The 19,703-nt window shown below is 41.7% G+C and overlaps 2 protein-coding genes across 3 annotated transcripts in view; both read left to right on the plus strand.

The window, feature by feature from the left end:
• Positions 1-8,920, plus strand: part of sash1a (SAM and SH3 domain containing 1a) — a 158,613-nt gene extending 149,693 nt beyond the window's left edge. For both annotated transcript variants that reach the window (XM_070925462.1, XM_070925463.1), the window contains exons 18-20: positions 2,357-3,390; positions 5,587-5,718; positions 6,108-8,920. In XM_070925462.1, the coding sequence (XP_070781563.1) occupies positions 2,357-3,390; positions 5,587-5,718; positions 6,108-6,368 (1,427 nt within the window). In that variant the 3' untranslated portion in view covers positions 6,369-8,920. The remainder of the gene's footprint in view (positions 1-2,356; positions 3,391-5,586; positions 5,719-6,107) is intronic.
• Positions 8,921-11,704: 2,784 nt separating this feature from the next.
• usta (uronyl 2-sulfotransferase a) overlaps positions 11,705-19,703 on the plus strand; it is a 61,994-nt gene continuing 53,995 nt past the window's right edge. The window contains exon 1 of the mRNA XM_070925971.1: positions 11,705-11,936. Coding sequence (XP_070782072.1) covers positions 11,705-11,936 — 232 coding nt within the window. The remainder of the gene's footprint in view (positions 11,937-19,703) is intronic.

Here is a 19,703-nt window from a genome sequence, read left to right on the forward strand (position 1 = left end):
CAGCTGCTGTTTAAATCTCTTGTCTACATACCATTTGAATTAGTCACTTTCCTTGTATTTACAGTGACTGTGTTGCACAAACAATCATACAAAATGTGCCTAAAAAAGATGTGGATGAAAATATTTTTAAATTGTAGTGCATAGATTTTAAGAGAGTTCTGATTATAGAAGTTTATTGAGGACTTATTTGTGAGATTTCTTTTTTGTTTGTTTTTGCAACTGCTCCATCCTCCTGCATAAGACTGTATGCTTTCTTTCTTCCACATTCTTTTTAACAGCTCCATAAATCACTGCTTTGTCAAACCTTGTCTTTTCTCTATATCTGTTGGGTTCCCGTGTAACTACTGGGTATCCCTGTTATGTGTGTATGTGTCATTCAGGTTCAACAGTAAAGCGTGCAATCTGCCACAGTAGAGATTTTAGTTGTGGAATAAAAGCCACTTATTTAAAATAAAAAAAGGACTCTGGTGCTGCTTGCTTGACTTTTATGTTTTGCCTTTTTCTCTGTCTGTTTTTCCTGCCATGCCACTAAACACTGTATAACTAGCTGCATAACATTTAGTTAACATTCTGCATTCTTCCTGCAGTTTCAGGGTTCCACAGTTCCCCTACTTGTACAAAATCGTAAAATCATGAATGTGTTAAAATAAATTAATGGATATTTGTGAATATCTATTAGTGTAGGGGATTGGCAAAGCTAAGTTTTTGATGTAAATAATAGAAGCTCATCAAAGCATTACGCAGACTATGTCTTTCAAACTTTCTCTTTTTAGGGGGAAAAAGTCACTGTAGAGCCCTGAACGTATGCTCTTTCAATCAGTTCTTTAACATACATGTGTCTGATCAGTTTTCCTGTAACTATACGTAGTAATTCTTCCTCATATCATTAAATGACTTCTGTAATCTATGAACTTTCCCTCATCACTTGTGTATGTATGCATACATAATGTGGTGATGTATTGGTCATTTAAGTAAAAGGCAGGTCAGTCAGTGACGCCCATAATGCAACAAAATAAATCAGTGACACACAGCTTTAGGCTTTAATGGCATGTTTTATTTATGTGAAAACACCATGTCCTGTGTATTTTAAATCTAATTTTAAGTCTAATTATAATAATTACTCATTATATTTTAATTTAAACAGTGAATTGATTTTATAAATATTTATGTTAGTTTGGTTAAGTTAACTACAGTCTACGCAGCGTTCTTACTATATTTCAGTGTATAAAACACCTCATAGTAGACAGAATTTAAACGTAACTTGCCAATGATGATGTTTTTGTACATTCCAATAATGCATCTCCCAAACAGAAGTTACTGACAAAAAGTTCACTTTTATTAATGAAACCACACATTCTCAGCTTGTATTGCATTTAAAAATTTTAAGGGTGTTTTATAGGACAGTGGGCTGACCTCATTCTGCTCTGATATCATGTCTGAAAATTAACAGTAATTAAAGTAAATATAGTGTCTCTTGGAACTGTCATGTAACTTGATGTATCCCTTGTACCTAATTGGCCATAGCAAACACCAATATGCTTAACTTTTTTATGACATTTCTGGGAACCGTTGAGTTATTTCATGACACTCCATCTACTGAACTTCTTTCTGTCATCCCACCATTTAAACTCTTTGGCAAGCCACACTACGTGGCACCCATCCATTTCATCCATTTTGCTCTGTAAGCCAGAGGATAGATGGTAAGTTGCTTCTGCGTTTTGTTCCAATGTTTCTGAACTTAACCCTGTCCAGATATCTTTATTTTGGGATTGCTGCTATGACAACAACAAATCAGCCAGTTTGGTCATGAGTCAAAGAGCTTATCTTATCCCAGTAGCACTCCACCCTTTCTTCACAAACATTTCTCTGCTTTTGACTGTGGTTTACAGATAAGTCCTTAAACAATAAGAATGTAATGTTTATATGAGTAGATGTTTTTTTAAATTACTTTTAAAAAATAATTGGTGCTGTGAACATGTTTTCCAATGATGCAAACATACGTGAGCCAGAGTATTTTTGTGTTTTGTTATCCTGTCATAGATACTGTTTCCTCTCCCTCTCCATAGCATCTTTCTCAACCTTTGCCAAAATCTGCAGCCATCAAAAGAAACATAAATAAAGGGAAACGTTATGGACAAATGGCTGCCAAGGCAGCAAAATATATCATGTGCTTAGCTGTTTATTAATATGGATCAGGTTTTTATATTAATGGAGGCATGGTTGTAGCAAGCTGAATAGTGAACCTTTTTCACAAAAGAGGAGAAGAAACTTAAACAATCAACAAATTTTGTTACACTACAGATCACTAAATACTAATTCTCATTATTAAGAGAGGATAAATGTTTTCGTTTTGCAGGTAAGAGCAGAAAGACTTCCCGTTCTAGTCGTTCTTCAGCAGGCCTCCAGTCTCCAGACTACCCCACCCTGCCCATGACCCTTTCAACTGAGGCTCTGCAGCAGAACAGCAAGAACCAGCGCGCAAAGTTTCCAAAAAGCTTCTTCATCAAACCATCCCTGAAGGGCTTCAACCTGCTGGGGCTTCGCAAAGCCCAAAGGCAGTCCCCCATCCCGGCCAGCCGCAGCTGTGAGGACCTGGATGGACCCCCACAGCCAACTGGACCCTGGAAACGCTCCCACTCTCTGGGAGATCTGCAGTGGGAGCAGAACTTTGAGCAGAAGGATCTGGGCGTGGAGCTGAAACTCACCAAGGAAGGACCCAAATCAGGCAACAGTAGCCCCACCAAGGTCTTTAGAGATGAGGGTTCCCCAGCTCGGAATGGGACTCCAACAGTGAGCCCAAAAGGGAGGGCCGACAGACCACCCGTGCCCTCCCAGCTGCCTCTCCGCCCTCCTTGTCGCACGACCCAGTCTCCCAACCCCCCAGAGCCCCTCTCCAGTCCTACTCCAAGTCCCCCTGAGTCTAATGCAAGCGGGGAGAGGGTCATCCGGACTCACCCCAAAAAGCCTCCAGTCCCTCCTCCCGTTCCTGCTAAGAAGTCTAAGGAAAGACTAGCCAATGGCCTACGTCACCCCCCTCTCTCCCTGCCCTCCTCGCCATCTCCCACTCCTTCCCCTACCCACTCCCTCACCCGTTCTCACCCCAGTAGCCCTATAATCTGCAGCAGCAGCAGCCCCAGTGCTCCTGCTCTGCCTGCCAAGACCCCAAGCACCCCCGCCAGCCCCTGTGCCACCTCATCTGCCTCATCCATGGGCGAGGAGTCAGGCACTTCCCCAGCAATGCAGCCTCCGTGGCTCTCAGATCTTGGGGGCAAGGTGGCTGTTGCTAGGAAGGTTTCCCATGCCAAGATGAGTCCTGACCTGCTTACCATCCTGGAACAACGGCTGGAGGCTGAGGGCATCGATCTTACGGAGGAGCCCTACTCTGACAAGGTTAGCAAATTATCATTAATCTAAACATGAGACAAGAAAAATCACCGGTTGTGTTGCAGATCGATGGGTACACAGATGCACAATTGGTATTCAGTTGATACATCCTTATATACTCTGGCAATATGACATCCCAAAGTACAAAAACTTCCAAAATTGATTCTCTCAGTAATTGATCATTCTAAACTTTTTGTACATGCTTATGTAAGTTTTTGTGCTGATAATTAAAATGCACATACATACACTAAGGTATAGCGATGAGGTGAGAAACTATTAAAAACCACATCTTAGCCAACACATAACGTATGAAGTCATATTTCCATGGTTAATGTGAAAATGAGGCTCCAAGACACCTCAGGGCTATACTTGTCTGGCGTCAGGCTCTTTTAGTTTAGCGTTGTAACATGCCTAACTTAACTCAGTCATAATTTGACTGCAGCTTGGATCCAAATTACTCTGCATAAGGCCAACAACATCAGCAGCTTGCTTTGGAACTCATTTAGTTTAAAAATAGAGACTAATAGAGTCGAAAGTTGCAGTGATTCTTTGTGTGCAGATGCCTTTTTGTATGCAAGTGCATTTGTGAGTTAGAGAGAGTGTGTGTGTGTGTGTGTGTGTGTGTATGCACAATAATAAATACGCTGCCTGGAGCTGAGGGAAAGACTGTGGGCTGAGTCTCACTATGATGCGGTTCAGACTGTTAAGTTTATGGGCTGAATCTTACTGAAGGCAGACGGGGTTATAAAAACCCTCTGCCATTCGCCAGACCCCAGGCTCTGGGCCCCTTTAACATGGCGGAGCCCCCGACACTGGCAGGAAAACAACACGCACGCATGCAAGCATGCAGAGGCATCAAGGGATGAGGTGAGAAGTAGCGCGTTAGACCACAACACAGCCTTGCTGGATTCCTATTAGTCAGAAGTGGGTTGGCAGAGACATGAGAGGCACACTGCTGCGGTAGTAGCAACATGTAGGTTTGAGCCTGCGCAAGAATAAATGCAGTCATTGGTGTCAAAGGTCATACAGGTTAAAAAATTTGGCCTTGGTTTCGAACATCAGTCATTTTTTGAGCACCAACTTAAATGTGTCTGTAGCATTGAGTATCTAAAACAGTCGAGCATTAAAAGTTTGCGTCAAATGTTTGGTTTGAATCTGTTTTTATATTCCTTTTAAACAATGTTTTATGTTGTTGTAGGTCTGATTAAGTCGACATTAACCGCTGAGAAGTTTGGAATATTTTTCATATTGGCATGTGTATTGTGACATTTCAAACGATATCCAGGCCTAGGCATAATAAGAGAGAATAAAATAAAATTATTGTACATCTTCTAATTTGTTAATTGTTGGCTGCCTAAAGACATCTGGCCCCATATAGTCCAGGCAATGCGAAGGTTACTCTCCATCCCTGTCTCCAGAGAGAGCAGTTCCTCCATCAACCCACCCTTTCATCCTCAAAAGACCTCCGGTCCAGTTTGGCCAACCAAAACCAGGCCTTGCTGGAAACCTGCCATAGCTCCAGGTGTCTACACGAGGAGAGAGAGAACAAGAAAACATGTTCAAAAAGTCCAGCAGAGTTTCCTGCTTTATCACTCACATGGTCACTGCCCATAAAATTCTTTAAAAATGTCGACATCCTGTATCTTCCTCTCTTCCCTCATCCTAATCTGTTTCTTTTCCCTTTTTATTAATGCAAAACAAGATAAAACTAAATGTCAATAGCAGAAATAGACAAACAAAACATGATCTTGTGTGTACTTTCAGTGTAAGTGAAGATGGGGATTACGGTGATGTATTTGTGATGTATTGTATAGGGGCCAGAACAAAATACACTGACCTGAGTTTGATTATAGTGTCTATAATCTAATGTGTTTGTCTTCATATTTCTCTGACTCCCTTTACAATTGGCATTACCTTGCCAGGAGATAATTTGACACCATTAGTCTACTTCATTTATTTACAAACAACCAGATCTCAATCTTCATAATGACCGTAATAAGTTAAGATGCTCCTTTCTGTCAGCCCACTTCATGTTGCCCGTAAGCTTGGTTGTCTATCCACTGCTCTCTGACGCATTCAAAAGTCTGATATGTTGTCCTCTTCTTTGAAAACATAGATTTTAGGTTTATTTATGTGGTTTAAATGTATTCATCGTTCAATATTGTCATGTCTAAAGTCTCTCTCTTCCCTTCTCTCCTCCAGCATGGCCGGTGTGGCATCCCCCAGCCGCTGGTGCAGCGTTACTCCGAGGACTTGGAGCAGCCTGTCAAGGAGGTGGCCTCCAACATGGACCAGCTCCGAGTCAAAGAGCTCCGTAAACAACACCGCATGGCTGTAAGGCAACAACACAGATTTTCCTGAGAATTTCACATCAATGGAGACAATGTTGGAGCACATTTTAGAGTTATAGAGCTAGATAATCAGAATCAGAATCAGAATCAGAATCAGAATCATCTGGCGCCATCATTGAGGAGCAGTGATTATTATGCCTGCTTAAGTATCTAACTAGCTGGGTAAATGTCAGTTGTCAATGTATTATTGTTATAAATAGCCTAAAAGTGACTTAAGACTTAATAAAGTCTATCTTTACTCCATAACTTTACATGCTGGCGTGGAAAATTTGAAAGCCTTGACTGTTTTGTCAGCACAAATCTCTCTGTATATTCAATAATGTGACATCATCAGAGTAGTTACTGTAACTCGTGCCTTTTTACCCCGCTCAGATCCCTTCTGGAGGTTTGACAGAGATGTGCCGGAAGCCTCTGCCCTCAGGTAACATCAGCACAGTCTCTGATTGGCTCACCTCCATCGGCCTGCCCATGTACACCACATCTCTGGTGGCAGCAGGAGTTGACACGCTGAGTCGCGTGGCCTTGTTAACAGAGAGCAGTGTGTGGGAGGCCGGGGTGCGGGATGAACGACATGCCCGCCGGCTGCTCAGCGAGGCACGGTTGGTCAGCTCACACAGAGAGGTGCAGTCCTAACCCTGTTGGTGGAGTCATATAAAATAACAGGTATCAACTCACTGGTCAGTACCATCTCATTTAAACATGGTCAGTAGGTGGCCAAACGCAAATTGGCCACAGGACTCGACGATTACCGAGTGGCCACAGCACTACAGTACTTCCTGTCTCGCACGTGTCAAAAGACTCAAAGTGAGCCACCCTGCTCTCTGATTTTCTCTCTTTATCACTCTCTTTTCTCAAATGTTTACGGCATTGAAGAGTTTCTCCTAACAGCCAAGACAAGATATCAATTGCCTTTTTAAAAAAAAAAAAAAAAGACTGTAGACTCACTCCGTGGGATGGCTTCCATTCTGAAGACACCCCCAAAGTCTTAAAATAAAGACTTGGATCTGCCTTGAAGGAAGATTGCACACTCTTTTGTAGGACGGATGTTTTTTAAACACAGAAAAGACGGTTTACTTCCTGCATATTTCATAAGTGCTTCATTTTTTTTCATCTTTTGTGGCAAGGCAACATTATCTGAGGGTCTTTTATAAGGAAGTAGCTCGGCCAAAGTGATTTACTATTCATTCAGCATTTCATTCCCACTAATAGGATCATAAAGATGAGACAGAATTCACTTAATATCTGGACTTTAAATCAACTAAACACCAAACGATGAATAACTGGTGGTTTTGAGATGGCTTCTTTTGTATCATGTTTCTGTATTATAGCATAACGCATATCTGAATTTTAAAATGATTTATATGTTACAATTTGTGTTTGCCTTTTGAATGTTGCAGCCTTATTTTGAGGCCAGCTCTCAGTCATTGCTAAGCTGACACACACCTTTATACTTCATATTATACTGTACGTCCTCCTTCACTGCATATGTTGGATGCACACCATGCTCCGATATGAATACGAGTCTTACAGAAAGCTCTGTTTTACTCCAGTAATCACAATCAGCTTTCACAGCAACAATACATTCCCCGTGTATCGAAGCAGATATTAAGTTGCCTTACCATTATGAATGAATAGCTTCATCAAATAGAACAGATGTATGGTATTGACAATACCATGACTGAGGCTGAACATGCAAGCCTTTTTTGTTCTGAATGTGTCCATGTCTGAGAAATAATTGAGATTTTCTGAACACACACACACTCAACCAGATCGTTTCAGTGATGCACATGGATGTGGACCACAAAACATGCCTCTGATGGATTGTGTTTTCTACACTTGTGAAGCCCAGATGATAAACCACAAGACCACAGGCACGACACAGGCTGTTTAACATCCCTTTAACATCCCAGCACATTCACTGTACATGTTCCATGCAGAGGGCTGTGGGACAAGGGAGGGAGGAGAAAATAAAAATGTTCTAAAGACACAGCTGACATCTGGGCTGTCGTATCTGGAATTTATTGGACTGTCTACTCTTTGGTTACAGTGTTGAGGAATTTGTTTTATAGCTGGATAACAAGCTGTTTTGGGGCTTTTTAAACACATTATACTGTAGCTATAATCAATGCTGAAATTCTTAATTGGACTTTTGCCAAACACACCGAGGATAGATGGTAAGAAGAGTTATATCAGGTGAAAAGCGGACCTCTAAGGTCAGCATACGCTATGACACTAAATACTCTTGCAAATCAGGGAAACACTGCGTTGTTAGTGACAGAAACTATGGGCCAAAAAACTGAACTGAAAACAGCCAGAAACTCATTTCATTTGCACACTCTCCATCGAGCTAAAACAGTTTTTTTCCTCTTATTTCTAACAGTAAAGTTTTATATTTCATAGTCAGAACTGAACTGACAACTTATTCCATGGATTTCATATTTAAAAAATTTGACAAAGTGTTCTTGCTAAAATTAGGATTTTTTTTTTGCAGTGGGCATTTGATAGATAGATGTTTGATGCCTTTTTTCTCTTCAATCAAAGTGGTGCTCTGAGAATGCGAGGATGGGGGTCATTATTAAAAAAAAAGAAGGTAAAAGACCCAAGAAGTGTTTTGTAAAGATATGAAATGACACTGTAAATGCACTTTAGAGGGTAAATCGAGCTGTTTAATAGGTGAAATTGGCTACATTTTGTTCACAAAGTCCATAAATGGACATTTGTTGTCAGGTATTGTAAAGGGTTTCATTAGGTTATGCTGGTGTTTTATTTTAGGATTTCCCAGTGCCAAGTTTGATAACCATTCACGGGTTAACCTCCAGTTATTCACTTCCAGTTTTTGCAATCTTACAAAAATAAATTCTTAATTACATATATGAAATGCTTAGCAGAAGTTGCACATTCTGTATATGTAATTGATATTTAAATAACTTATTTTTGCTTTTTTTTCATATCAACTGTAATTAGCTGTACTATATGAATAGCAATACCTTCCTGCATAATGCATATTGCTTTAGCCAGTGAGGAACTACAGTATGTATTGTAAAATATGTGTACAAAATTATTTTATTTGGTTTTCATCTACCTAATGATTGTCCATACAGATTTGCTTGTGTATTGAAACAACAAAAGTAATGTCCATAGCTATTTGTCATTCTGAAATATAATAAAAACTGTTTCTTGCCATACACTGGCCTTCTGATTGTCACTATGCACACATGCACAAACACACAGTCATGGAAAGATGTGGGCGTGGCCTCATCAATGTGGTTAACTGTGACACTGGACATTGGCCCGTTGATAACTTTCTTAATAACATTTTGAAATTAAAAATGAAAACGTGTGGATGGGCAACAGAAGGAATAATAACACTAGACTTGATTTGATTAAAACCCGTCTGTCAAACATGTTATTATTTTATTCTTAGATGTAAGAAAAGATATTAATTTTCTAGGGTTTGGTCAAAAGGAAAAATAGAAGACAATTCTGTGACCTTATTGGGATGTGTACAGTATCTCTGACTATACTGTCAGAGGTTCAGTTGGCGGTTGGAGCTCTGAATCCGAGGAGCTTTTAAAACATTGTCTTGTTGCGTCTGGCTCGTACTGCCTCATTTACAAAACTGTACACATCTGCTCGGCACCAAGAGTTCGACAGCCTGGCTCTTGTTGCAGTGCAGCTGTTGTCAATGAAACCATGCAGAGGTTTCAATCATATTCATGTCAAGAAGCCCCAACTAGGTGCCCCGATAATGACCCCCAATTTGAGAAGATTTTACTTGCATAACTTATAACAGTCAGCCGGTGTTTGGCCTTCCTCTGAGTGAAAACACACTCAGACTCAACTGAACAAGCATTTCCTTCAAGAAGAATAAGAACAGTGTGTCTTCGCTTGCTAGTTGCTAATACCTTTATAAAAACATTATTTAAAAAAAGGAGCTACTGTCATCATTTTCCTTCATACAGCTGTAATAAGCAGTTAGCTTCCAGTTCACGACTCCACTGTCTTCCACAGATGCAATTACTCATCCAATTTAAAATATCTCAGGAGGAAAAGATGAAACCTCACTGCAATGAGGACTTTCTGCCCCGTTGTTTCTTCCCATTATTCTGAACCGCTTTCCTCTGCAGTGTTTATGCATGGCTGTATTTGTGCCTGTATACAAGCTACTGTTTTGATCTTTCCTTTATATGACTGGATCATAGCTTTAACTTTATCATTACAGAGCATGAGTAATGTGACGCAAAGCACACAGTCACAGGAGAGTGAGAATAGTCATTATGATACTGAAGATTCCCAATAAACTAATGAGATACTTTTATCGATCCTTATATGGGAATCCTGTTCTCTTTCCCTCCAAGGGGTTGTCGGAAATCACTTAAGTAGTTCCTCTGAAAGTTTGTGGTGAGCGTGAAATCTGACTCCTAAAGTTTACTCTAGTGTTGTATTGGAAATCCAACTATCTGGATTTATAGCTCCCAGGGTTATTCCCCCTGCACAGAATCCTATTGATTCTTCTTATGGTACAGAGTAAACTCAATTAAGGGGCGGCTTAGTCTTAAGCGGGTGCAGACGCAGTGGGCCTTATTGAAATGTGCAATGCCAAAATGAGATTCATTTCTCTCGGCCTCTTGCTATTTTGTGTGTACACAAAACCTTGAGTGACCACAGGTGGGTAGACACACTGTTTACTGAATCTGTGTGAAATTTCACAAACGGCAAACTTGAATTCCTAACTAACAAATACTGTAGACCTGACACAACCTGAAGTATCGAGGTATTGACTTAACTGCTCAAACCTGAATGACACCTCTGACCCACAGTCTGTAGTTCTGATTAGACTAAACCTGATTTACAGCAGTGGCCTTACTGACATCCATACTGTGTAATAAATTCCTGTGCGGCATGGGAGATTGGACTGGCAGGGCTATAAACCTATAATGTTTTCACACTTATTGTGCCGAGCTTGCAAAATGCAGTCCTGTGCTATTTACAACTCATTTACCTGTGGACAGGCAGTGCCTCTGGGCCCTCAGCAGGATTCTTGTGCTCGTCTTTACTACCTTTGGTCCTTTAAGCCAAATTGTTTTTCACAGCCGTTGTTGCTCCCTTGACTACAGTAGCTGTCAGCAGCGAAAGTACATCAGCCTCTCGGTGAGGTGGTTACTGCATTGAATGACTGTTGTCGCCTCCTAAGTGCAGGTGTAGTCTAATGGTGGGTTCTGACCTGGCTGTGGAAAGATATATGACTGTAAGACTATGGCCTGAGGGGAAAGAGAAAGCTTAAAACACACACACACTCGTTTTTATGAATAATAAGTACTTTACTCAAAGAATGGGTCGCTGTGATGTTTCTATTAAGGATGAATGTTTTGTCTGTTGATATTTTAATGGCATATGATCTGTCGAAATTGTCCAAGGTTTGGTAAAGGACAGGGCTACCGCTCTCATACCCACTGAAATGAAAACTGTGAATTCACAGCCGACTTAAAACTCCTTCCACAGACCTCCTGTCAGTCTCTGGCTAGGCTGTCACAAATCAAACTCGTTTCAATGAATTCCCACAAACTACGTGTACGGCCCCCACCCCTCTCCCTCAACACTGGGTGACGCTGTTTTACGCACTGCAATCCAAAGCAAATCCTGTATGAGGTGGAAGTTTTTCCCTGTTTTCAGCGTTCAGTAATCTGACACCCAAAAAGACTCAGAGCAGAAGGATGGACCCTTAACTCGGCTGGAAGGACGGAAGGAAGGAACAGTCACCCAACGAGCGCAAACGAGAGGGAACGAGCAGAAGCGAAGCGCTGTGCGCAAAAAACAACCCCGTGGCTGCGGCAGTGGAGGAGAGCTGGGTGCCTGCGCGTCTCCAGAAGAACTGAGAACTGGCCGTCCGCCTCAAATGATCTCAAAGCGACAAGTTTCACTTTCCACATGCGGATGGGTGACTTTCCACGGCGCTTTGTGAGGAGGAGATGATGAAGAATTTCAGCAGCAGTCCCCTTCACAGCAACAGCCAGACTCCCAACCACATCAAAGAGCGAAACAACAGAAAGTACAGCTTACTCTCTGCTATACCGTTGCGATTTTCCTTGCGAGGTTATGGTTTCTGTATGGCTACGCTGTTCTTCTTCTGTTTCGGCTCCCTTTTTTACCAGCTGAACGGAGGACCCCCTAAAATCCTGCTGGACATCCGACAGTATCTCGGTAAGAACTTTTCATTTTCCTCTTCTGGCCGAAGCGCGTCATCATCAGGCAGATTCTTTTGAATAAAAGTTTCACTACGTGTCTAGACGCCCTGCTTTGATCAGACGTGTCAAGGACAGTTGATCCAAAATGAGACGACAGTTAACGAGGCGTGCACCTCTCATCCACCGCTGGGCAAAAAGTCTCTTTTATGAAATCCACCGGAGGCCACATCACACACTCGACCCCATTCACCCCAGAGGAGTTATCTCGATGACCTCCGATCATTCATATTCTGTAAACCATCGAAGAGGCTATATCTAAAGTTACTGCAGACTGACATACATTTTAGTGAGAGTGTGGATACTGACATATGAATGTGCTCAACTAATATTATATTCCTCCGATCTCAGAGAGTTTCCCCCAAGTTTAAAATTCAAATGATTCAGACCAAAAACCTGAGGAATGCGCTCCCCTTTGCACCATGTGGATATCAGTTCTGACATGTCGGAGCGTGAATGGGATCTATTATGGTAACAAGAACTTAGCAACTGTTAAGAGCGATACTGTATGTGGATGATGACTGACACCTCTTCTTGTACAGCCAGCTGGTGCGCTCCGGTCGCGAAGCGCTCATTACGCACGGCTGGCACCGCTGGAACAAGGCGCCAATAGTGTTCTTAAAGGCTGAATTTATGCAGGCGTTTCGAGACAGCCAAGTGTGCTATGTCTCAGGATTGATGTTTCTATAGATACTGCAGTGGAAAGCACGTGGAGTTGTTTGTTCTAAGACAGAGGTTGCCATTCCAATTCCAAATATTATGTGAATGCTTAAAAATAGTTTTCCTATAGGACTTGGTACTGCTATATTTCTGTGTATACTGGGTGATAACAAGAAGAAAGAAGATTAGACCTTTGACAAAAAGAGCCCCATGTGTGGCTACACCTGCATGGGTTAGAAAAGGATGTATCAAGAGTCCAGAAAAGGAAGTTTGTGGTTGTGGGTTTATACCCGCTGCTGATACTCTACACAGAGGTTATCTACATGTCCTTCACAGCTACAACTTGCAGCTGGAAAGTGTGTGTGTGTGTGTGTTGACAGGAGGTTGTGTTCCTACCTACTTCTCACAGAGGGCTTGAGGCCTTTATGACGTGATAAACATCTGGAACAGAATGAGAGTCACTCACCAAGTCAGCCGCTAATCCCGTGGGTCAGATTGGTTTCCTGTGGACACACACCTAAAACTCTCTCTCTCTCTCACACACACACACACACACACACACACACACACACACACACACACACACACATACACACACACGCCTGCACACACACGCCTGCACACACACGCCTGCACATTGCAGCTGCACAATATTGTCAAGAAATCACTTTGATTTGATTCAGTCCAGGCAGTGTTGCAAAGCGTAAACACAGACTTCTCGTACATGTCGTCTTTGCAGCACATGAATAAATAAACCAAAAATGTTGTGCAGAACAAATTAAAGCCAGTATTATAACTTCGTCTGGGTATCATGGAGATACTTTATGATAGAGATACTCTATATAGAAATACAACTGGAATGCCTGAGCAGACGCTATATAAACTACACACACTTAATTTGATTTAGAAATTGCAGCAGTCGAACTTCATCTTATGTTAGAGGAATTGCACAAAGCTAATGCACCACATTCTCTTGCATTCACTTTCTCGCTAAGAAGCACTCTGCTTCTGAGAAGTGCCCTATTATACACACACACACACACACACACACACACACACACACACACACACACAAGCTTAAGTTATCAGCTGAGTCTCGGACACCTTATCATACAGGATGAAGCAGATGTACTATTAGCACAGATAAGCTCACAAACACATCAGCAAACACACTGACATTTCAAAACCTCAACAGACAGAGACAAATGTATTTTTTGCACCTTCATAATCCACCAGCACTCACACATATGTGGACCATGAGGGCAAGGAATCCCTCTGTTAGAAGATGAATGAGTGTCTGGGCCCACCTGCATGACATGATCTTCACTGCAGCTCTGCACAGAGACCCTGAGGGCCTGAGCCTTGTCAAACACTGACTCTTCTATACTCATATTGACTTCAGGAGGCGAGGGGGGTGGGGGTGGGGGGGTCCTTATGTAACAGTGACACAAACGCACTGTAGCACCTCCGCTGGGATCTGGATGAGTAATCGTCTCGGTTCATTATGACGATGGGGCGAGGAGAAAGAGCTTTGTCCCAGAATCAGATGGGTACAAGTTCAAAGATGTGACACTGTGTTAGAGTAATTGATACATACGTTTCAGGTAACACATTTGAGGGGGAAAAGTCACTTTTTGTGGTAGATTCGTCGGTAGATAGGTTTTAGATGTGGTGTGCTCATTACCCTCATTCTGAAGCCACCTGTGGACTTACAAGCGAGAGGAGAGATAGGAGGGAAGGAGGAGAGCTTGTTGTGCAGAATGTTCTTGTGATTTGGTGGCAAAATGGCCTGTGCTGGTGCTTTGAAAGAAAGTTTTCTTATGGAACTTAATGTTCCACAGTTTCTCTCTTTGTCACCTTCACCCGTCAGTTACAGACACTCTCTGTCTCTCTCAGTCTTCATTCTACTATTTCTGTCTTGGTGTCGTAGATCGATGAGCTGGAAACGGCTTGCCGGTGAGTCAGAGACTGAACTCCAACAAACTGTACGGAGGAAACTCCTTACCCCACCAACTGGAGTTAATGAGAAAATAAAGAGGATATTCAGCATGAATATGTAATGTATACAGTATGTGTGTGATGGGCAGGCTACCAGCCTCTTATAAGCATCCAGTGATTAGCTGATTTATTTACCTTAAGCTGACTTGTGTTACTTTTGGCTGCACAGTGCCAAGATGAAGGTGAGGATTCCTGGTGGGGTAAGTGAATGTGGGAGTGTATGGGAAAGAGAGCAGTAGGTTGATTTTGTGCGAGTGTGTGTGTTAGGTGTGTGCGTTTCCCTCCGTCAGACGCACTGTAGAGGGAACAGACCCTGTTTTGTTTGGGCCGGCAGGGAGGTGGGTGTTTGAGGGTGTCACTCAACGTATAGCTGCAGTAACTGAAACATGCAGACCTTCAGACCTGAATCGACAGCCTGCTCGCCACCGGTGTTCCTGGTCATCGACTCTCTCTCACACTTTCTCAGTCTCTCTCTCTCTCTCTCTCTCTCTCGTTCACACACATACGTACTGATATTACCTCGACCAATCCAGATACTCTGCCAAAAAGCCTCCATATGAGTGATGTGCCTGTGTTGCGAAGGTGTGTGTGTCTCTCCATGTGTGAATGCACAATCACACCTGACTGTGCAGCAGTGATTCCCCCAGACGTTTGACTTGGCTGAGCTGGAAGGTCTCTGACTGAAACATGATTAAATTCTTTTTTCTTTTTTTTTTTTTAGAAAGGTGGACAGCTTGTTTCACCACTGTAGGCCACCCTGACTGTTCACAGGTCAGGTGCTGAATGACTGAATTACCTGTCATTAGTAGTCCATTTTGTATCTTTGTATAGAAGCAACTGTCTCCTTTTCTGGTTAAAATGCATCATATAACAGAAATATGAGAGAAAATATGAAAGGATTTAGCAAAGACTGGACCCTGCCAGCAAAGCCAAGGAGCCAGTATTTGGCTCTTTCTCTCTCTATTCACATACCACACATATATCTCTGCAGTGACATTTCAAATACTAGTTGACTCTCAGTATTATCATGATCTCAGGGAATGTGAATGTGCTGGTGGGAAAATGAGTTTTGCTGCTCTTTGATATTGCACGCCATCCTCTTGAGCCGTAGAGCCGAGAGAGCAAAACAGAGAGAAGGATCCAGAGTTTTTCTCTATTCTCTCAAATTTTCCCGTTGTTCAGAAGGATCGTTCAGGATTAGCCTGCATACATGGTGCACTGAATCCTTAGACATGTGAATAAATGTAATGTACTTTTAAGGACTTTTAAATACACAGGTCTTCCTCTGTGTGTGTGTGTGTGTGTGTGTGTGTGTATGTGTGCTGTTACAGTTCCCTATCCCCCAACCATAAATCATAAACGCTGAACGAATTTGGTGCATCTGTCAGTCTCTCGCTGAATCACTCTGCTTCTCAGAAGAACTCTGTAACACTCACATACATTAATTTAACTTCCCAGAAGCTGGCTGGTAAAGTGTTCGAGACTGGACTGCAGGGCGGTATTAGGGATAAGACAGGTATGTGTGGACACAGAGGAAGCTTCAGGATATCTCTCCTCCCTCCAGTTTCTGTCTTATTCACAGTATTGCTGGCCAGGAAGTGGGTGAAAGCAAACTGAAGTGAAGTGAAGTGAATTCAAGTTACGTTTAAGGCTGGTGCCCACTTGGTAGAAGTAGTGCGACAAATAAACTTTACATGTATAGAAAGAATAAGAGAGGGAAGTGATGCAGAGAGGGAAAGTGAAATGTTTCCTGCTATGAGAGGGCCAAGAAACCTCCAGCAAACCTCCAGCTTGATGTGGACAATACAAGCACAGTACGCTTCACTCATGCTGTATGTGACCTCTGACAGACAGATAGACTCAAATACAATACAAACACACAGTGAGTGTTGCACTTGGATAGAGACTGACATCTTTGACCTTAAACTCCAGCACCGCTGGACCCACTGATGGGACCATTCATTCAAATGTGCTGGCTGTGCAGAAAAGCTTGACTACACACAACTTTATTTTTAAATTCTCATCAAAATCCCAGTTGTGAAATGACCACAGGGTGTGAAGCTCATTCAATTATCTTCAATGAAACATATATGTAATATTGTCATATTGTCAGAGCTGTCTGTTGTTTCTGTCCAGATATCATGCAGCACACAATAATCAAACCTTAACTAAGACTTTGCCTCTGTGTGTTCGACACTAAATCTGTTCCACTAACCTCAAGTCTGACCTGCTGCCCTCATTTGCTTAAATGTGATTAAAACACAAACATATTTAGTCACATACGTATTTTATACCTGTGCATACACAGACACACATACTGTAGTGAGGAAACTGACACACAAACTACACATATGCAAAAGAGCTTTGTTGAGCGAGCCAGACATGTAAGTGTGATTTTTGGAGCAAACTTGCCTCTCCATTCTCACCACTACGCCCACTTCCTGTTAAAGGATATTAAAAACAAGGTCTTTATTTCATCTAGTCATATTTTGTTCTTCAAACTGACAAATCTAGTGCATTGACTCCTGGACCCAAAGTGACCAAAGAGTCCATGCTTTAAGGCAATTTCCCAAAGTGTCAAATAGGATGGAAATCAGGCCAGTGCTGGTCAAGCTCTCACTCAGCATTTTAAAATGACTAACAGAGTTGCCAGGTGTGTACCAGTCTGACTCTGGGGTGAAGTTTGTCATTTGGAAAAATACTTACACTGCCCATTTATTCCTTTACTCCTTTTCATTTTTGTTATTTACATGTGCAATGTTTGAGCAGAGGTGGCAAACCAAAGCACAAACATACATTTATATTTAATACTGAAGGCTGCCGCTCCAAGATAATCTCATGTTTAGGGGGTGAAGATAGAATAATATTTTGCGTCTATCCGACACCTCCAGCTGACAAGGCTCATTAGGAGGCGAGGGCAGGACAACTTGGCCTCCTTCCTCTATATCCCCTCCACCTACAGTATGTTAGTCCTCATGGAAGTGTTGAGGAAAACTAAGCATTACATCCGACAGACCCCAAAACAACCCCTAACTGGCGTCACATCCAGCCTAAATGCCTAAACAATCAGACGGCTTGTAATTCACTCCGGGTTGGTAAAACAAGCAGCCCTCCCTGCTGAGCAGAGGCTAGCCATGCTCTGTTTATTTACCTGCTCTCTAACGTCCACGCCAGCTTGTTAATTGGGTTTAGGGGTCAATAAAGGGATAATAGTCTTGACTTGAATGGAAACCATTGGTGTTCTGATTTTAATTGGAGGATTTAAAACAAAACAAATGCAGAAATCAGATTAATATTTTATGGTTGTTACAAACACTTCTGCATGCAGTGAATGGATTAGCATATTTTCTTTTTTCATTAGCTATGATAAATGTTGATCTTTTGCGTTCCATATTTTCTGGGTTAATTAAATATAAAATCATTTGAAAAATAGCTTCATGTTGACCCCGTGATTACATAATGGAGCAATTAGCATTACCAATTAGCATCTCCATGCCTGAGAGGCTGCTATTGCCCTCTCCAGAGAGACGGGCAAACACTAAAACAACACAGGGTAATTATCCTCCATTAGTGCATTTGTTTTTCACCACACAAAAAGAGAGCAGATGGAAAAAAAATTAACCAATGCGCCAACGCTGTTAAACTGCAACTGCTGTTCAAGGCTTGCTGAGCAATGATGGTTATAACCCAAGAGAAATCCCAGATAAATTTGTGGGCAATGGTTTGTGACTACACTTGTGTGCTGTGCTACTGTATGTAAACGGCCTCTTCTTTTGACAAATGACTGCAAAGGATTGATCAAATTAAGATATGATAAATAGTTGCCATAGAAGCTCAACAAAGTTGGGATGTGTTCAGTTAAATACATAATAATTCACTTTTAAATAACATTTCAAGGAGGCGGATTTTGTTACCATTTGACAGAGCCAAGCGAGCTGGTTCCCCGTGTTTCCAGTCTTTGTGCTAAGCTAAGCTAACTGTAGCCTTATATTTAATGTGAGTGGTATCAGTCTTTGTATATAACTCTTCGGAAATCAAAGTCTATTTCCCAAACTATTCCTTGAATGCAAAGACATGAGCATGGTATCAATCTTCTCAACATTTGGAAAGAAAGCGAGTGAGTGTGTCGTTAATTTCTTCTTCATTCCCCAGATGTAGGCGATGATTTGATGATGGAAGGAGACTCCGCTGATACTGACTTTTCACATAATATTCTTTATTTGCATCAAAGATCAGGATCAACAGGCATGCGCATCTTAACCTGGACAGCACCCGTAGCCGAATCAGTACTGCTGCCTCGAACACTGTTCAACCTCGTCCTTTATACATTTAGGCATACATAGGGTCCTATTATAACTCATAAATCTATAAACTTATCTTTCCCTAGTGTCCCTCAGTACCCCAAAACCTATGATATACGAGTTATTTGGACAGCAGTCTAGGGGTCAAGGACAAGAGACCTCTATCGTATAACTCCCACATTCCAAGGGAGACTCCCAAACTATAATGAGTCTTATCAGTATGGAGCCCCAACATCTGCTAGTTATCCACCTGGAACACTGCATACGTGACAACTTTGTACTGTATATCATTTTATGAAAAGATTCCTTTTATGTTTAGTATCAAATAATACACATCATATTTCCCCCCTCGGGACTTTTTAAGTCCCGCAATACATGAAAAATAAAAGAGTCATATTTGCAATTGGCCACGTAAGTGTCATCTAATGACACACACAGAATACTCATGAAATCCCTTCCATCCATGCTTGTTACAGCATAGCCTCAGTGATATATGAATTTTGTAATATAACAAATTTGGTATATTTTGCGGAGTATGAGAGCGAAAAACCTGTCTGGCAGCCATCTTTCCTTTAATATCCATCAAACAATCAAGACAGGAAAACTCTCTCATGGTCCCTCTGCCCAAGGCAACCACCGATCAGGCACTCCAATCTAATTAAGAAATAAGGGTTCTAAAAATACTGTAAGAGCAGAATGTTAAGCAAATACGTATAGGAATACTCAGAAAAAAATTAAAAATGTCCAAAGTCAGGCTGGTCGACCCA

Source organism: Enoplosus armatus, chromosome 19, assembly GCF_043641665.1.
Source record: "Enoplosus armatus isolate fEnoArm2 chromosome 19, fEnoArm2.hap1, whole genome shotgun sequence".
NCBI lineage: Eukaryota > Metazoa > Chordata > Actinopteri > Centrarchiformes > Enoplosidae > Enoplosus > Enoplosus armatus.